General features: G+C 28.3%; 1 protein-coding gene across 1 annotated transcript in view; it reads left to right on the forward strand.

Annotated features, from left to right (window-relative positions):
- Nucleotides 1-1,131: 1,131 nt before the first annotated feature.
- LOC107164441 (uncharacterized) overlaps nt 1,132-16,358 on the forward strand; it is a 28,689-nt gene continuing 13,462 nt past the window's right edge. The window contains exon 1 of the mRNA XM_089221155.1: nt 1,132-1,269. Coding sequence (XP_089077281.1) covers nt 1,252-1,269 — 18 coding nt within the window. The 5' untranslated portion in view covers nt 1,132-1,251. The remainder of the gene's footprint in view (nt 1,270-16,358) is intronic.

Genomic DNA, 16,358 nt, shown 5'->3' on the forward strand with positions numbered 1-16,358 from the left:
TAAAATGTATGCTAATTAATATGAATATGAATTAATGCTTTATAATTTTCAAAATGTCCAAAATACTAAATATTACATCTAGTTAAAAATGTGTAAAATAATGAAAAAAAGATTATAATTGTCTTTATGGTAAATAGTTTTATAACTCAGTAACTACTAATTAAAATGTTAATATACTTACGACATCGGTACATCAATATTTAAAAAAAAAATCATCATCTGCCTGGCAATATTTTATAATAAAGGATGAACGTCCTCCTTTGAAAAATAGAAGTTTATTTAGCCATCAATCATCCTTAAGTGGTATATGAACATTTAAGTATTTCAAAATATGATATATTATGTTTTTAAAAGAGTATTTGAAATATTCTAAAAATCAGAATTTTAATTATTTTTATTGTTAATCGAGGATTATTGTTAATTGTAGAAGGGGGAGAAATGAGAATGTATACGAAAAGTGGTAAATCAACCAGTATATGATAATATACATCCAAAGTGCACTCGCTCGTCTCCATTTAATGTGTTCTACTTATACATCATATCACCACTTATACAAGTTTTTGGAGAGTAATGTAGCTTTCAACGGATCTCGACTGTAAGTTAAAAATATCGTTGAAAAATATGAATTATGGTAAAAAAAAAACTTTTTAGGAGATGCGGGGCTAATGCACTTATTTTCCCTCCACAAATAAGCCACTGCAGACGTCCAGGCTCAGCAATTGGGAGGTATAGAGTAATACTTATAGACAGACCTAATAACATGGAATCTGCCGGTATCCTGCAGTCGAGCAAAACCATTCTATGCCCTACAGATTTTACGCTAGAAAGTGATCCTATTTTTTGGATACTAAATAAATCATGATGACTTATTATTAGATACAATTAATTTTTGTCTACTTCAAACCTATCTATATAGGCATGTACAATAATTTACATATAATTAATGTATTATATGTATATATTATATGTATATAATATACTGACAAGCGTATCCGATACGGAACGCGTCATCAGTGCCCCGCCGCGATTATCGCGTATAACTATATGTATATAGATCGGAGTATTCGATATAGATCGGCAATCGATAGATCGATTGTCGCGGGCAGACAGATAGATATTTTATTGAGAAATCGCCCGCCGCCAGTCCGCTCCGCACAGCCAACGCGCCCGGTCAGGCAGCTCACCCATCAAATACCTTCGCTGCACAAAAGGATTTATCGCGCTCGACATGTAACCGTCGGACGCACGAACATGGTGCTAATTATCATAGTGAGTACACAGATATACGCTAGTATATCTGGATAAATATTATTGCAGATTTGGCAAAATGTACCAATAGTGTAATTTTATATTAAGTGTAAAACACGAATTATTTTAATTATCAAGAAGACTATATTATATTAATTTTTTTTGGAAATATTTTACTCCATTTATAATTTGATGTCATTATAAAACGATATTTTTTTTTTTTAAATATGTTTTTATTTTTTATCGTTATAGTTTTCAAAACTATTTACATTTTTGAATGACATAATATCATAACTTATATATATTTTGAATTTTATATCCCTGCAAGGTCGATTAGGGAATTTTTTACATAGAATAAATCAGTATCAAAAAATTATGTAAAATATTAAATATAAAATTAATTTATAATGACTTCTAAAAAAATAAAAATATTTTTCGATATGATGAATGCTTACTGCTCTTGAAAGAATCGCCTATTGTTATTCACTTGTATATAATTATGTAACTAGGTATCGAGTATTTCAAACGATATGATGATGATATTAATAAAGTAAATAAATAATTAATGACGGTAATAATTTTTATTAAGTCTAAATTTTGACTGCTTGAATATAATTCAATTGTATTATATTTATTCATAAAAATTGTATATTAACTAATATTTAAATACCATTTTAACTTAAATCATTCGACATACAATCTAAAATTAAATTGTCGTTTTGTTCTCGAGCTTACTAGTATAATATTAATATTATTATATATCATTAATCGTTATCAATATTATGTAGGTAGGTATACTTACGTATATAATTTTATATATTTTTTATCATAAGTACAACAAGAACATTATGTTTTATCTAAAACATTCAATATATTATATAAAAAAAGAATTTATCTCATTTTCAATATCATTGAAATCAAAATAAATTTAAAATATTTTTTTCTAATAATTTTTGATAAATAGCAAACTTATTACCAAATTCTTTACGAGATAAAATGTGTTTTATAATATTATGTCTTATAATTATGCTTTAAAAAATAATCGATATTTAGAAAAAGAAAAAAATACTATAAGTACATGAATAGTCTAGAAACCAATGCGAGTATAGGTATGAAGTAGTAGGTATAAATCAGGGTAAATATTTTGTTGTCACACTATTATACGGCATAATAACATTATTATAAAATTACCTAAATGTAACGTATATAAATACCATTTGTCGAAGCGTTAATTAAAAGTGGGGTAAAAATCTGTGTTTTTGAAGTCTTTTCATCTAATAAAAAAAAAAATAATAATTATGAACTCCTTAATTGTACAAACACAAAAACAGAATTTAAGATGGTTTGACCTGAAAATGTTGCACATTTGAAAATTCAGGCCACTCTGATGTATATTTTGATATAATATATTTTATATGATGAGTATTTTAGTATTTACTATATTTTCCATAACCAACTAACACTATATCGGTACGAATATGGACTATTCCACTTCTACTTGCCTGCCTCGTGGTCGTGGAAGGGTTTCGGGAAAGTCAACGGTGTCGCATAAACGCGTCATTTTCCAGTTGAAGAAAGAACTGGCCTAAGACTAGGCTTGCCCCGGTATGAGACATGCATTGTGAATATGTACATGCGTAGTCGTACCTACCTAGGTATAAGCTTACACGTGACTTAAAGCTGCAGCTTACCAATATAAGTTATATCCGTACGTATATAAGTCAATGTGGAAGTGTTGAAAAATCGAAATATGCGTTTAGTCGATCATATAAATTGTTGACCAACAGAAATCGGAGCACAATATATTTTTAATGGTGTTAAAGTTAAGCAAGGTGCATACACAAAATTTAAACGTGTTTATACACGAAAATGTTGAAAAATTACATTTTCATCGAATGAGCAATGACCTTGACAGTGCTCGGAAGTCTGATGAACCCTTCCATACGGATGTACCCATCACAAAAGGCCGCCGACCATTATTGTTATAAATTATATAATGGAATATTGTGAAGAGTATGCTAGTATTCTATATAAATAGTATACATATAGGTGTTTAAACTTGAACACGACTGCTGTGGGTAAACTTCCATGACAAATTTGTTTTTGTTGTATTTTTGTCGGTTTTTATTCGATTGCTTCAACCCACTTCCTTTTTTCTCATCGATAACGAGGTAGTCGGGATTTTTTTCCTATATACGTGTAGTGTGTATATTATTGCTATGTATATGGTTTTCCGGAAATTTCAACGAATTCACATATTATATATTATTATCCATAGGTATATGTAATGATAGTTTTAATTATTATTAATGATCGGAACACTGAAATAATACAAAACTCTCAAAATTTATAATTTATGCGGTCGGAAACTTGAATCCTTCACAAACTACATAAATTTAACAACGATAATTAACGACTGTTAACGAACAAATGAAAAAAAAAACGTGACAATTACACTAGACGTCATATATTGTTATGATTCGATGTTAATACGAAAGTCAAAAACCAGTAAGGGTAATCTGATTGGGTACTTTCCAGTTTTCGATACAAGTTAAAAATACATAAACATTAATTTTATATACTTTTGTGGGGGGTTCCAATTTTTTTTATTATTATCATAATATAATTTAAACGTGTATAATATGATTTTATTTGCCGAGTAAAATATGTATAATTATTTATTATTATAATATTATGTCTCTTAAACATAACGCAGCGTTATTATAACGATTATAATATTTAAATTGACAGTCGTTCCACGGACATATTATATAATATTATATCGAACGAAAAAGGACGAATTCAATAATATAAAATATTGATTATACGATCAACTATTTGCCTGCTTAGTGTACAATTATTTCGAATTCTGTACGTACATTATATAATATTATATTACAATCCAGAAGGATGGGAGGAAGGGAGAGAGGAAAATCCATGGAATGGAATTCAACTCACATATTATTATCCTTTGTGGCGAGAATCCTTCTAGAATAATTTGAAAACTATATTATTATAATGATAATAGTTTATAATAATTACGATCTGTTCCTTTATGAACTCTTGTACAATATTATTGCATAGTCTTACACAATCCTGTCAATGCATATCTATGATATTATTATGTATTAGTATTTAGTACTTCTGTTTTTTACTACTATGTTGTTATTATTTCATACTATCTGTATAATGTATAAAAAATATTGTTCTAGCAATAACTTAATTTGTACGAAAATCATCTGTTTTTGAGTTTTGACGATTTGGTAGATACCTGTACAAACAATGGTTATGCCGATGCAGAAATAATGTGAACAGCGCGTGGTTATAGGTTTTTTTTAGCCGATTTAATCGTAAACATTATTATAATGATATGTATAAATAATTTAAATACCTAGTGATTTTTTTTAGAGGAAATGCGTTTCCTTGACACATTATTTTCGTATTAAACGGTTAATGTTTGACTGTCTACCGTACCGTGTAATGTAGAATGCGTGTACATGTATATGTGATCGGTCGTCGTAAGGTATTACGCGCGCACGTTTAAACGCCGTGAAATTATTACCGCTTTGGATAAATTAGGCCGTGTCTTAATAATATCATAATAATATAGTCATGTCGACGACTACAGAGTTTTGACGTTTGATGGGTATCACGAACACTGCAGCAATAACTATATCCGATATTACCTGTATAATTACTATACAATTATAAATATATATTTTTATAGAATGTATTTTAAACATTATTATAACAAAGCATATTATTGACCATCCTGAATTAAAATTTCGGAGTTCCTAAGGCCAATTTTTTTAATTTCAGATATAAAATTTAAAAACATTACTTTTAATTGTATTATTATTTTCATAAAACAATAAGCATAAACGTTCAATTAAAAATGTATTTTTAGCTTTATCTAAATCAAATTTTAGATTTCTAAATATATTATGTTTAAATCATGTCATATTTTCGTTGCTTCCGACCGTTACCAGTTATCAGTGCTACAGCTACGATTGTTGATGTTTGTTGCTGATTTTTATTTACTGATTGTACACAGTTATTGTACATGAATTGTTAATGGAATTATAATTTATTGCGTTGTAATATAATATGTTTAGAAACCAGCAATTAGCACTTTTTTAGAGTGAGCTTTTATTTTATAATATCGTCTAAATCTTAAAGTATCAAATGTTTTATGTTCATAATCAACATTTTTTTACTGTTAAATATTATTAAGCCCTTCTTTCGGGCTTACCTATAATAAAGCGCTTTGGGTTAGGTTAGGAGAAGTGACTTGGAGAAAATCTATTAAATTTTTCACTATTTTTGTTATGAACTTTCAGAAGGAACAACTGTTAAATGACAGATCGCGATGATATAGTATCACTTATTGTGGGTCTTACTTCAACAATCGCGTATTTTCCTCGTGCTTAAAAGGATGTCCGTGCACCATTTGTTTCTCTCTGACCCACGCAATATATAGAATATGTATAATAAGCAGAACCAACCCTGAGTAACCTTTAATCTTATAGTGAATTCACCCATAATTAATCTTTAAGTTAAGAACATAACTTGTGTCTCTACCTTGTTTTTTTACGATAGTATATTTATTTGTACACAATTTATGAGCATTTTTAAATTGTAATATTTTCCAAGCTCAAAACTATTATTAAAATATCAAGTCAACGATCTCCTTCCATTCTCCGCCTAAGCGTGAGTATAAGATGTGTATGTGAGAGTGCCGGGCTGAAAAAATCTATAAAAACTCAAATGACCGGTTTAATATAAGTACAACACGCTGACAGAACAAAAAACTTTTTCATTCTAGCAACTAATTCGATTTTAATAATAATTGGACATTTTATTATGCACCCTGTACAGCCATCGCTCTCGACCAGCCGTTCAACGTTCGCACATAATTTAGTTATCCCGCGCGTGTACCGTCTGTACTACACTATATTATAAAATATTTATAATATATCTGTATATTATGCATATTAACGATATTACCATCGGCATGGTATGATGTAAAATCAAAACGTAACAAATAATATAATAATAATATTGTTTTACATCGCTTCGTTTATTAATATATTATGTAGGTCAAATCATCATGGTTTTTTTTCTAGTTAACGGCAAAGGCGGCCGCACTGGGTTATCGTTTATTCAAACGCAATTTAAAATAATTTAATATTAATGGAGAATAATACGTTTTGTTCATGAAATGGTATTTTTGTTGCTCGGCCATCGTGGCCGTTACTCGGAAACGCTAAGAGAACCCACATATGTTGTCTTGGTCTAACAAGTGTGTAACATAGCAATTTTTACGCTCAGCAGAACACGTGTAGATTTGTTAGTTTAAAATTTATAATTGACATTTTATAAAAAATAAAGGTAACATTATTATTGGGGGCTTCTCGAGGGTTTTTATTATATTTTAATTTTAAAGCGAGTTATACGTATTTTAAAATTGTAAATTGTTTGTATATTATCTTAAAATACTCATAACTCGTTTTAAAATTAAAATATAATAAAAAAACCATGAGAAGCCCTCGATAATTATGTTACCTTTAATATTTTTACTACAGGTAAATTCACTACCTATAAATTTTAAACACATGGAGCTAAACGTGATCTGCTGAGCGTAAAATGTTCTATGTTACGCTGCACTTGTAAGAGGGAGGCAATACATTCGGGTATAACGTCTTCTGTCGTACAGAGAGCCACATTTAACGAGGCCCAAGATGGTAAACTGCCCCGGAGTGGCAAATTTTACGGTGTTTGATGGGGTTGCAAAGTTTTGAAGATCAACATAATATAATAAAAAATTAAGGGCGGCATATTTTAATTTGCCCCGGGGTGGCAACATAACTTAACGTGGCACTGTCAGTATTTGCAACACCCGCCGGTATATACCTACACAGCCATTCTTTTACGTGCACATGTATAAATGTATAATATTATACACTATATATTTTTAAACGCTTATCCAACTATACGTAAACCGATAAATAATAACATGTCGTTCTCCGAGCCACAATTTCGACACACGTGTGTTCCGTAAAGAAAAACTTGAACGTCGTAACAATAATATTGTGATTCATGCATACAATAAGTTTTAAACACGCTCGCAAAGCCGTTTTTATATATAGATAAGAGTTGTGCTCAAATTTCTATACGCACCTAAATTCAAACTAACGAGTTTTTTTTGTTGTTGAATTTTCAAGTACGATATTGCTGATAATGATCATGGTAATTACAAATACTTTTAATATTGTGTTTACGATATTTTAAAATAAAAGTCCATGGCCCATATAATATTTGTACTTATATAGTTATGCGAATCGTTGATCAGATGAATTGATTTTGAAAACGCAGACGAAATCCGAACGAGTATATCTATATAATACAGGGTATGCAATTTAATGATTTGTTTATAACTCAGTTAAGTTGATATGCAAAAAAAAATTTTAAGTTAATTTAATTTTCGGTAGCTTTTAAGTTATTTTCAGTTTAAAGTCGATATACAATTTTTTTTAAAATTCTATAGCCTACTTTATTTGTTTTTCAAATCAAAACTGCATTATATAGTGCTTATAAATTAAAAAAAAAAAATTTAATTTAAAAATTAAAATTGAATTCATTATTTTCATATTTATTACAAAAAATAATTAAATTAACGGAAAACCGAAAGTAGCTGTGCAGTTCACAGGGTACCTAGTTAAGCTAAACAGTTACAATAACAATTTAATAAACTTTTTAACTCGTTAATTCCCAGCCTTGAGTTATTCTTTCTGAGTTATTATTATATTTTGTATAAATGTTCGCCGATTTATATTTTAATTTATCGTGAACAAAAATCGATTACCCAACAGGCGGTCGAACCGAATCTGTGTGTAATATAATATTATACACGTATTATATATTATGACGTATGTATATGTATATCGTATATACATAGGTAATAATATATAATATAACACAATAACGTGGTATTCTTATAATATTATGTACGGTACCTACTGCAGGTATAGGTAAAAACAACGAAAACAAAATTAGTTACGCGCCCGAGCGTGTGTTTAGTCATTATTTAGAGTAGAGGTATTTTTTTTTCAATGTGTATACTGGTCACTGGAAAATATCCTAAAAAATAAGATATTGTCGCGACAACTCGGCATCCTTATATCATACGTATGTGCGCCGAACCGTTTCAATACACTTGCTATATCTACGTGCAGCCTATGTCATATATACAAAGCGATTACCAAAGTGATTACCAAAGTATATCCACCCCTTTTGTCTTCAATAATCAAGTTATTCAAAATCTAAATTTTAGAACTTTTAAATACACTTAACTCGATTATTTTTAACTCTTGAGATTATTCATAAACTTGAATCACTGAGGAAACCCCCTATTATTTACTTTTAATTAGTTAACGGATCATTTTTCTGAAAATGTATTATTTATTATTATTATTATTTATTTGTTTACGGGTAATAACCCAATTACATAGAGATTATAGTTTACTACATGTAAATATGGTATGACATTTGAAAAAAAAATTAATGAATAACTAAGATACTTTATAATATTCTAATAATACAAAAAACACAGAAATATAGTAAAATAACAATGGAGAAAATACTCAAACTACAAAACTCAATACAGTAATTACTAATTGTACACAATTAATCACAGAAATAAATCTAATAAAATTTTATATTGACGTATCAGAATCATTATTCTAACGATAAATTTAAAATTATTTAACTTCTTACCTAGGGCAATGGGTGCATGGCAATATATTTGAAAGATATTATGGGGGGGGGGGGCTATAGTGATTTGAACATTTAAGTTATCAATATTAAATGATCCACATAAATATAATTTGTAAAAATAATCTTAACATATTATTATATTTTTGAACAACAATTTTTAAGTAATAGGTATACTAATAATTTTTAGTAAAAACGAAGGATAGAATAAAGAATTCTTATTTAAAAAAAAAAAACAGAAGTTTGTATCGCCACAGAGTTTACCTTAAGTAGTACATAATAAAATAATTTGAAAATTTGGTCTTTGAGTAAAGTTAAAAATCCTAAGAAATCTGTGTTATTTGAAGTTTTGAAGAAATAAAAGGTGAGCTTATTTGGTAAATGACCCTTGATATTATAATATGCTTTCGTATTTTATAGCGCAATGTAAACAACAGCCATTAATATTCAGGGTGGTTTATTAATTGTAAACAAAGATCTTACAAGAAAGGTACAATAAATTATGTTTAGTTGTTTTGTATGTTAGCTTTGTATATTTATATGCAATATAAAATAGTAAATCATTAATTTCATTTTATTATTTTGTTGATATATGCAATAAAAATATTATAAAATATATATACAAAGAATTCATCAATATTTTCTTAACTATAACTAAGAGAAAAAGAAGCATGTAATAATTTTGAAACGAATTGAATATAGTCAACCTTCGTGAAAGCTAAATAATTACTGTTAGTCATACTTCGAAGTAAATCCATATCTAATATTTTTTACATTTTTTCCATGTTTTTTGTAAAAACAAAATCACTGATTTTATGAAATTTAAATCAATAGCATAAGTGTAAGACCTTGCATGTTATAAGATCTGCACGACCTAGCTTTTTACACTAATTCGTTTAAATATATCTTCCGTAATATGTGAATATTTTGTATTTAAGTAATGCAAATAATAATATGCATTGCACAGGTTCATAGACACAGGATTTTAGGGGATTCAAACCATGACGATCTCCCCCCTCCAACCATATTAAATCCTGTGTGCTGCACTTTGCAGTTTTCTAAAAGATACTTTTAAAAGTATTCAAATACATATTTTAAATAAGTGTAACTAATGGCCTTTGTTGTCGATGTAAATATGCTCAATAAAAATAAAAAAAATACATATTTTGAAAAATATTTAAAATACGTATTTGAATACTTCGGAAGAAAAATTATGAAGTTAGAAAACAAAATATTCTAAATACTTACTTTAAAATTTTTTATAAGCACAGAAACGATTTTCATACTTAACGTTATTTTATAGAGGATTTGAATGCAACAGTAAAATAAATATTTTTTTTACGTGATTAAAATTAAAATTACAATAGAAAATTTACTAAATTAAACTAATAAGTATTTTAAAAACCGATTCTTTGAGAAAATATTTAACATACATTGTCTAAGAAAGTATTTTTTTTTTTTAATTTAAAATATATATTTGATTTGAAAAGTTATTATTTGAATACTTTTACTTAAGTAATTTTGGTCTCCTCCCTAATCACACGATTCGTGTTATTTACTTTTATCTATCACTTATCAAACCTACTCATTTTACAATGAATATGTATAGATTTTATATTTACTCCATTAAAAAAAAAAAATAATAATAAAAAAAAAAAGGTACTTTACAAGACTGCTAGTTGTAGGTACATAAAATATAAAAAATAAATAACAGATCAAGTGCATCAATGTAAACGATTAATGAGCATCATTTATCCATAAAATATACAATAAAAATCAAGACGTACCAACTACCAACCAATGCATATAAATCATAATCCAATTGGAACATAGGCATAACAATTTGATTTTAATTTGTATTTTATTATAAGATTTTGCTTAGATGATACAATTACACACACACTATATTATGTGCATAGTTATGAATATTGATATATATTTATACACAAGACTATGTGCACGAAACGTGCATGCGCACTCGTTCACGTGCGCACGCATATTACATAAAAACAAAAAAATAGGACGAGTTCCGGTCTAGTGTTACTATTAAATTCGGTTTATGCGCGATTGGTTAATGGCGTGCGCGTGTTTCCGTATAAGTAAACGAATGGTGAAATATTATTATGCACATTGAGTGCAAAAAATACGTCTGGTAGATTTCCTATAAATTATGATATATTATTATATTTAGCCTAAAAATATGACCCTAAGAATAAAAACATATGAATTTAAAACAGTAAAAACATGTTAGTTATTATTTCATGCACCACTTACTTTTAACATCACGAATCAACACTGCGTTAAGCTACACCAGCGAGTAAACAATTTTGAAGAAATATTATCCCGTTTAGTCGAACTTGTTAACTCGAACATTTTTAAATCGATTCTTCGAACTTTTTCTCTAACTCGAGAATTTCTTATTATTATATCATCCAAGGTCAACTCAACGTTTTTGATCAATTCTTTCAACTTAACCAAGTCCAACTGTACAACGATATACACTTAAACGCCACACTGTGAGCAATACGAAATTAAATATGGGTAATTAGAGCTAGTATATAATATTCTATAGTATGCGTGCATAATAATTAATTATGATTAATTTAGGTACCATGGTTCTATTATAGAACTGCCCCACATTTTAAACTCGAATTTTATTATTATTTGATTATTATTGTAAATTTAAAAAAAAAAATTCGATAAAATGTAATGTTTACACATCATGCGGTTCATAGTTATACACGCAGCATACGTATTCTTAACATCTCACCGCAACCAAATGCGATTTCTCATACAACAATAAAATTCATCGACAAACGCGTACCATCATACTTATAAGTTACAAACGCTAATCTAAATTTATTTTAGAGAGAGTCACTAGCTTAGAACGTGCGAAGGTATATCGTAAGGTATATCTATAATCTATATAATTTACTAGGTATAGGTAATTCCCATTTCTAAAATTATGACCAGGGTGCTAGAGAGAAGGACTAACCTACCAACTCTGATATTTTTGAAATTAACACACGTGTTGGTTCACTTGGTTCTAGATTCTATAATCTAAAGTGTGCAATATAAAAGTTAACAAAAACTAAAATAAGCAATTATAAGATCCACTAGCTACAATATATTTTGTGTTTTCGTTTCACACTTTTACCACAATATATTTCTATAGATTTTGATAAATAAAAAATATAATAATAATAATGTGTTACACAGCATATTTTTGATAATACATAGTTATTCTATTTAGTTAGGATTAAGTAGCTATGAATATTAAAGTCTTAGATCTAATTCTGCAATCTAGTAGAGAAATGTTTTTATAATTTTTTTTTATAATATTTTAAAATAAATTGTTCATAAAGTGTAATTAATTGAAACTTTTCGTTTTCCCAATTATAATAGCTATACACAATATGTTCTAACAATAGTACAATATTCATACGAGATATATTATACACAAAGTGATTTTTTTTAAAGGTAAACACTGCTCTTTAATACGAAAAGTGTTTATTTTTTTAAGAATCATCTTTTTTAGTCGAATTGTAATAAATCGTATAGGTAGTAACGAACATACCGCGTTATTTCAGTAACAATATACAAAATAAATAACATAATAACTAATATTTAAATGTCTATTATTTGCGCAATATTTGTACGCGTATCGTCGTTCGTGTTTATTTGTTCAAGTGTGACAGCGACACTATTATATTATTAATATATAGACTATAGAAGAAATATCGGAGGACGATGGCGTTCGTAAATTGATGATGATGATGATGACTTTCACTGAAAATTTTGTTTCTCGTTTCGTTTCCAATTTCTGCTCTATTACCTATGCTGTTTATATTAATCTACATTTGCTTAGCGCCGATAAAATTGATGACGATCGTTTTTTTTTTTTTATGTATTGCTCGTCCATAAAATTTTGCTGAGTTCTAAGTAATTTGTTGAAAGAGATTTCTTTGTAAAGGGAACATACCATGAATTCTCTTGGCCTGTCATCAAAATGTTTACGAATTAGTGTTGCGATGGCTCATCCGTGAAACAATGCAATTTGTGTGATGTTAAACGCTCTGTCTTTGAAACCAAATTTTATATTCCGTGGATATAGTGGCATTGCTCGCTGTTTAGATTTCAAGAAAATTCGTAAAAAACTTATGTCAACACTATTTTTATATAAATATCTATTTATATTTATATTTGTACACATTAATTTTACATTCAACTAAAAACACAAACTCACATTGATGGACTATTAATAATCATAAAAAGTATACCTACATTTTAATCAATGTTCTAGTATTGCAGCTGAGCAGGAGTATAATACATAGTAGTAGTGTAGTGTTATAATATGGCACGTCCATGTAAATATAAATTAGGGGGGAGCAATGCCAAACATTTCTGAGAATACAACACATATTATTATTTTTTACAAGTTATAAAAAAATGTATATTAACCAAAATATTGGACGCGACCCCCCGGCACCTCCTGAGGGCGCCCATGCGATAGTTTAACTTTAGTCATTTGTTAGTAGGATAATAGTGTTCTAACATCTATTTAAATTCTTTTATCATAATTAATAATTTATGATACGACAGCCTGATATTATAATCTAAAATCATGAATATATTTAATGACATAATATTAATATCTAACATTTGAATATAAATATCGTTATTTATAATATTATGATTATTTGAATAAATTATTTCGGATAATATATTATCTGCTTTATTTTGACAGTTCCTAATGTCTTTTTGTGCAGTATGAGACTTTCATAATATAGCGTATATATAAATTCCACTACTATCAGTGGTAGCTACATAGACATGGAGGCTAATTCATAATTTTCAGAAAACTTTCGAAATTATAATATATTTTCTTTTGTAATTTTATTCCTAGCACTATAAAGTTTTTAAGAAATACGAGATTGGGAAAGATTCGTGTCCCTTAGGTCCTTCTGGAGCCACCCTTGGCTGCTAAATAATATTAACGTTCATTTCACAGTCAAGTTTTCAAGTACTGCAATTATAGCAGTATTATTCAAAATTGTGACTCTCATTGACACACACTACTCAACAATTTATAATTATACTGCTCTGGCAGTACTTATTTCATGACTGTCCACCAATGTAATATTATTATAATTATTTACTGTTATGGGTATGTGACTAGGACTTTAAGTTGAAGTTGAACTAGAATCTGTAGCAAAAACCCATAGTTAAGGTATCTATTATAAATTATTATAATGATTTCTGTTACATGCCGTTGTGACTCGTATACTGGCGAAAAAATAAAAGGGATAAACCAGATAAAAGATTTGGCAACAGGTTTTTGACACACATTAGGCCAAAAAAAAAAATAATAATAACTGAATACTTGGTGTATTTCGTATCGAAGGAAATCATATCTTATTCCATCATAAAGCGATTTCCGGAAGAAAAATAAATGTTTCGAAAAATCATTTTTCATATACATCTATATATACTATCCCGCCATTATTCCTTTCGTGTACTTGGATAAAAATTCAAAAACGGGACTGCAGGTGTGCTGTCAATACCAATCAGCAATTCAATGCCTATAAATTATAAGCTTTTAAACTTTGGACCGTATGGTGTATAAAGTATAGGCGGTGTGTACTAATTGCGGTCATAATCAAAAATTACGTACTAGTTGCGGTCACTCAAATAATAATAACTAAGTATACTAAATAATATAATATAATATAGTTTATATAGTTTATATAGTTTATATAGTTTATATAATAATTAAATATGAAATTAATATTTCGTTTATTTATTTAATTTAGAAAAATGTATCAATCAACATTTTCCTTCCCATTTATATCGAAAATATAACATACTTAGGACTGTCTACACACTATTATTTATTGTGTAGGTATGGTTAAAAATGTTGATACTTATGTTTAAATTATTCGAATATTCGAAACTATGATCGGAGTATACAATTTAATCTATTTTATTTATTTTATTTATAAACGCTGTGTACATTATATCGAAAAATATGTTTATCGTATAATATAAATTTCGCCTGGAATTGGAGTTAATAAAGCTATGACCGCAATTAAGATATTACCTAAATTGGCGTGAGCGCAACTGTTATATCTGTTTATCTCAAAAATTGTCATGACCGCAACTAGTATGCAGCCAGTATAGGGTTATGCCGCCAATGATTACATATGAATATATGATATTGTTTAGTCGCTTTTATATTTCATGCATACGCGTCCATTTTATTTTTACTAGAATGGTCTGGAGTTTAACAGTGATATAATTCATAACAAATAAACATTTATACAGCATTATTATATAAGTATGTATATTAGAATAAGTCAAGTAAAACATTATTAATTTGATGCAAATAACAAGTCTTTACATTGGTGGAACACAACAATGCTCTAATTTAATTAATAATTATATTACATTTTCCGTTTTTATAATTTGATTCATATAATACAAAAAGTTGTACCCTTCCGTCATTAGAGATATTTAAAATATATGTTTGTACTTGTAGAGTTCAAACCCTACAGATCCGTGACCGGAACTTACCATCCGGTCGATCAAGCTAGACAGGTCAAAGTCAAAATATTTTATATCATACAAATAGTAATTATTTGTAAATTCTTCGTTTGACGTGAAAATTGTTTTACAACATGAGCATGTTTGCATTGAAACCACGTTTAATACGCATATTAAAATAAATATTATTTCACCAAAATGCGTTGTATATCGTATGAAATATATTATATATAATAATATAATAAACATAATATTATATTACAAATTATTCGTTGAAAATACGCAATTAAAAAAATGCATCGTGAGACTGTTTTCAAGTACATCCAACTTATCAAAAACTCACTTTGGAGCATAATGTTTTAATAATTAATTATAATGTAATATTACCTCATAATATTTTATGACCTCTTGTCTAGTAGAATATACAAAATTTTGAGTTTGTACGATTTTTGTATTATTGTTATTTTTATTAGCTAACCCGTTGCCACATAGGTTATTGGGTCGTTTTTCTTAGAAAGTTTTTAGCCGTGGGGGTTGGTAAGATAGGTTGGCAACACAAGAACCTGGGTGGTCACCCATCCGGGAACTAGTTGCAGCGAGCGGTGCGTATTATTAATTATGTTGCGTGATTAATTGCACCAACCTTGCCATGCTAAGCCACGTAATATTTTATGTTTTTGATAAAATTAAACGTACACCATTGTCGGACCGTCATCGTTTGTTTTCAGATGTATTCGTATTTTCACATCAAACAGTAAAGTTATAGGTATATTTTCAAATTCCACAGCAATTAA

The sequence above is a fragment of the Diuraphis noxia genome, unplaced genomic scaffold, assembly GCF_037042655.1.
Source record: "Diuraphis noxia isolate RWA-SAM2 unplaced genomic scaffold, SU_Dnox_SAM2 contig0002, whole genome shotgun sequence".
NCBI lineage: Eukaryota > Metazoa > Arthropoda > Insecta > Hemiptera > Aphididae > Diuraphis > Diuraphis noxia.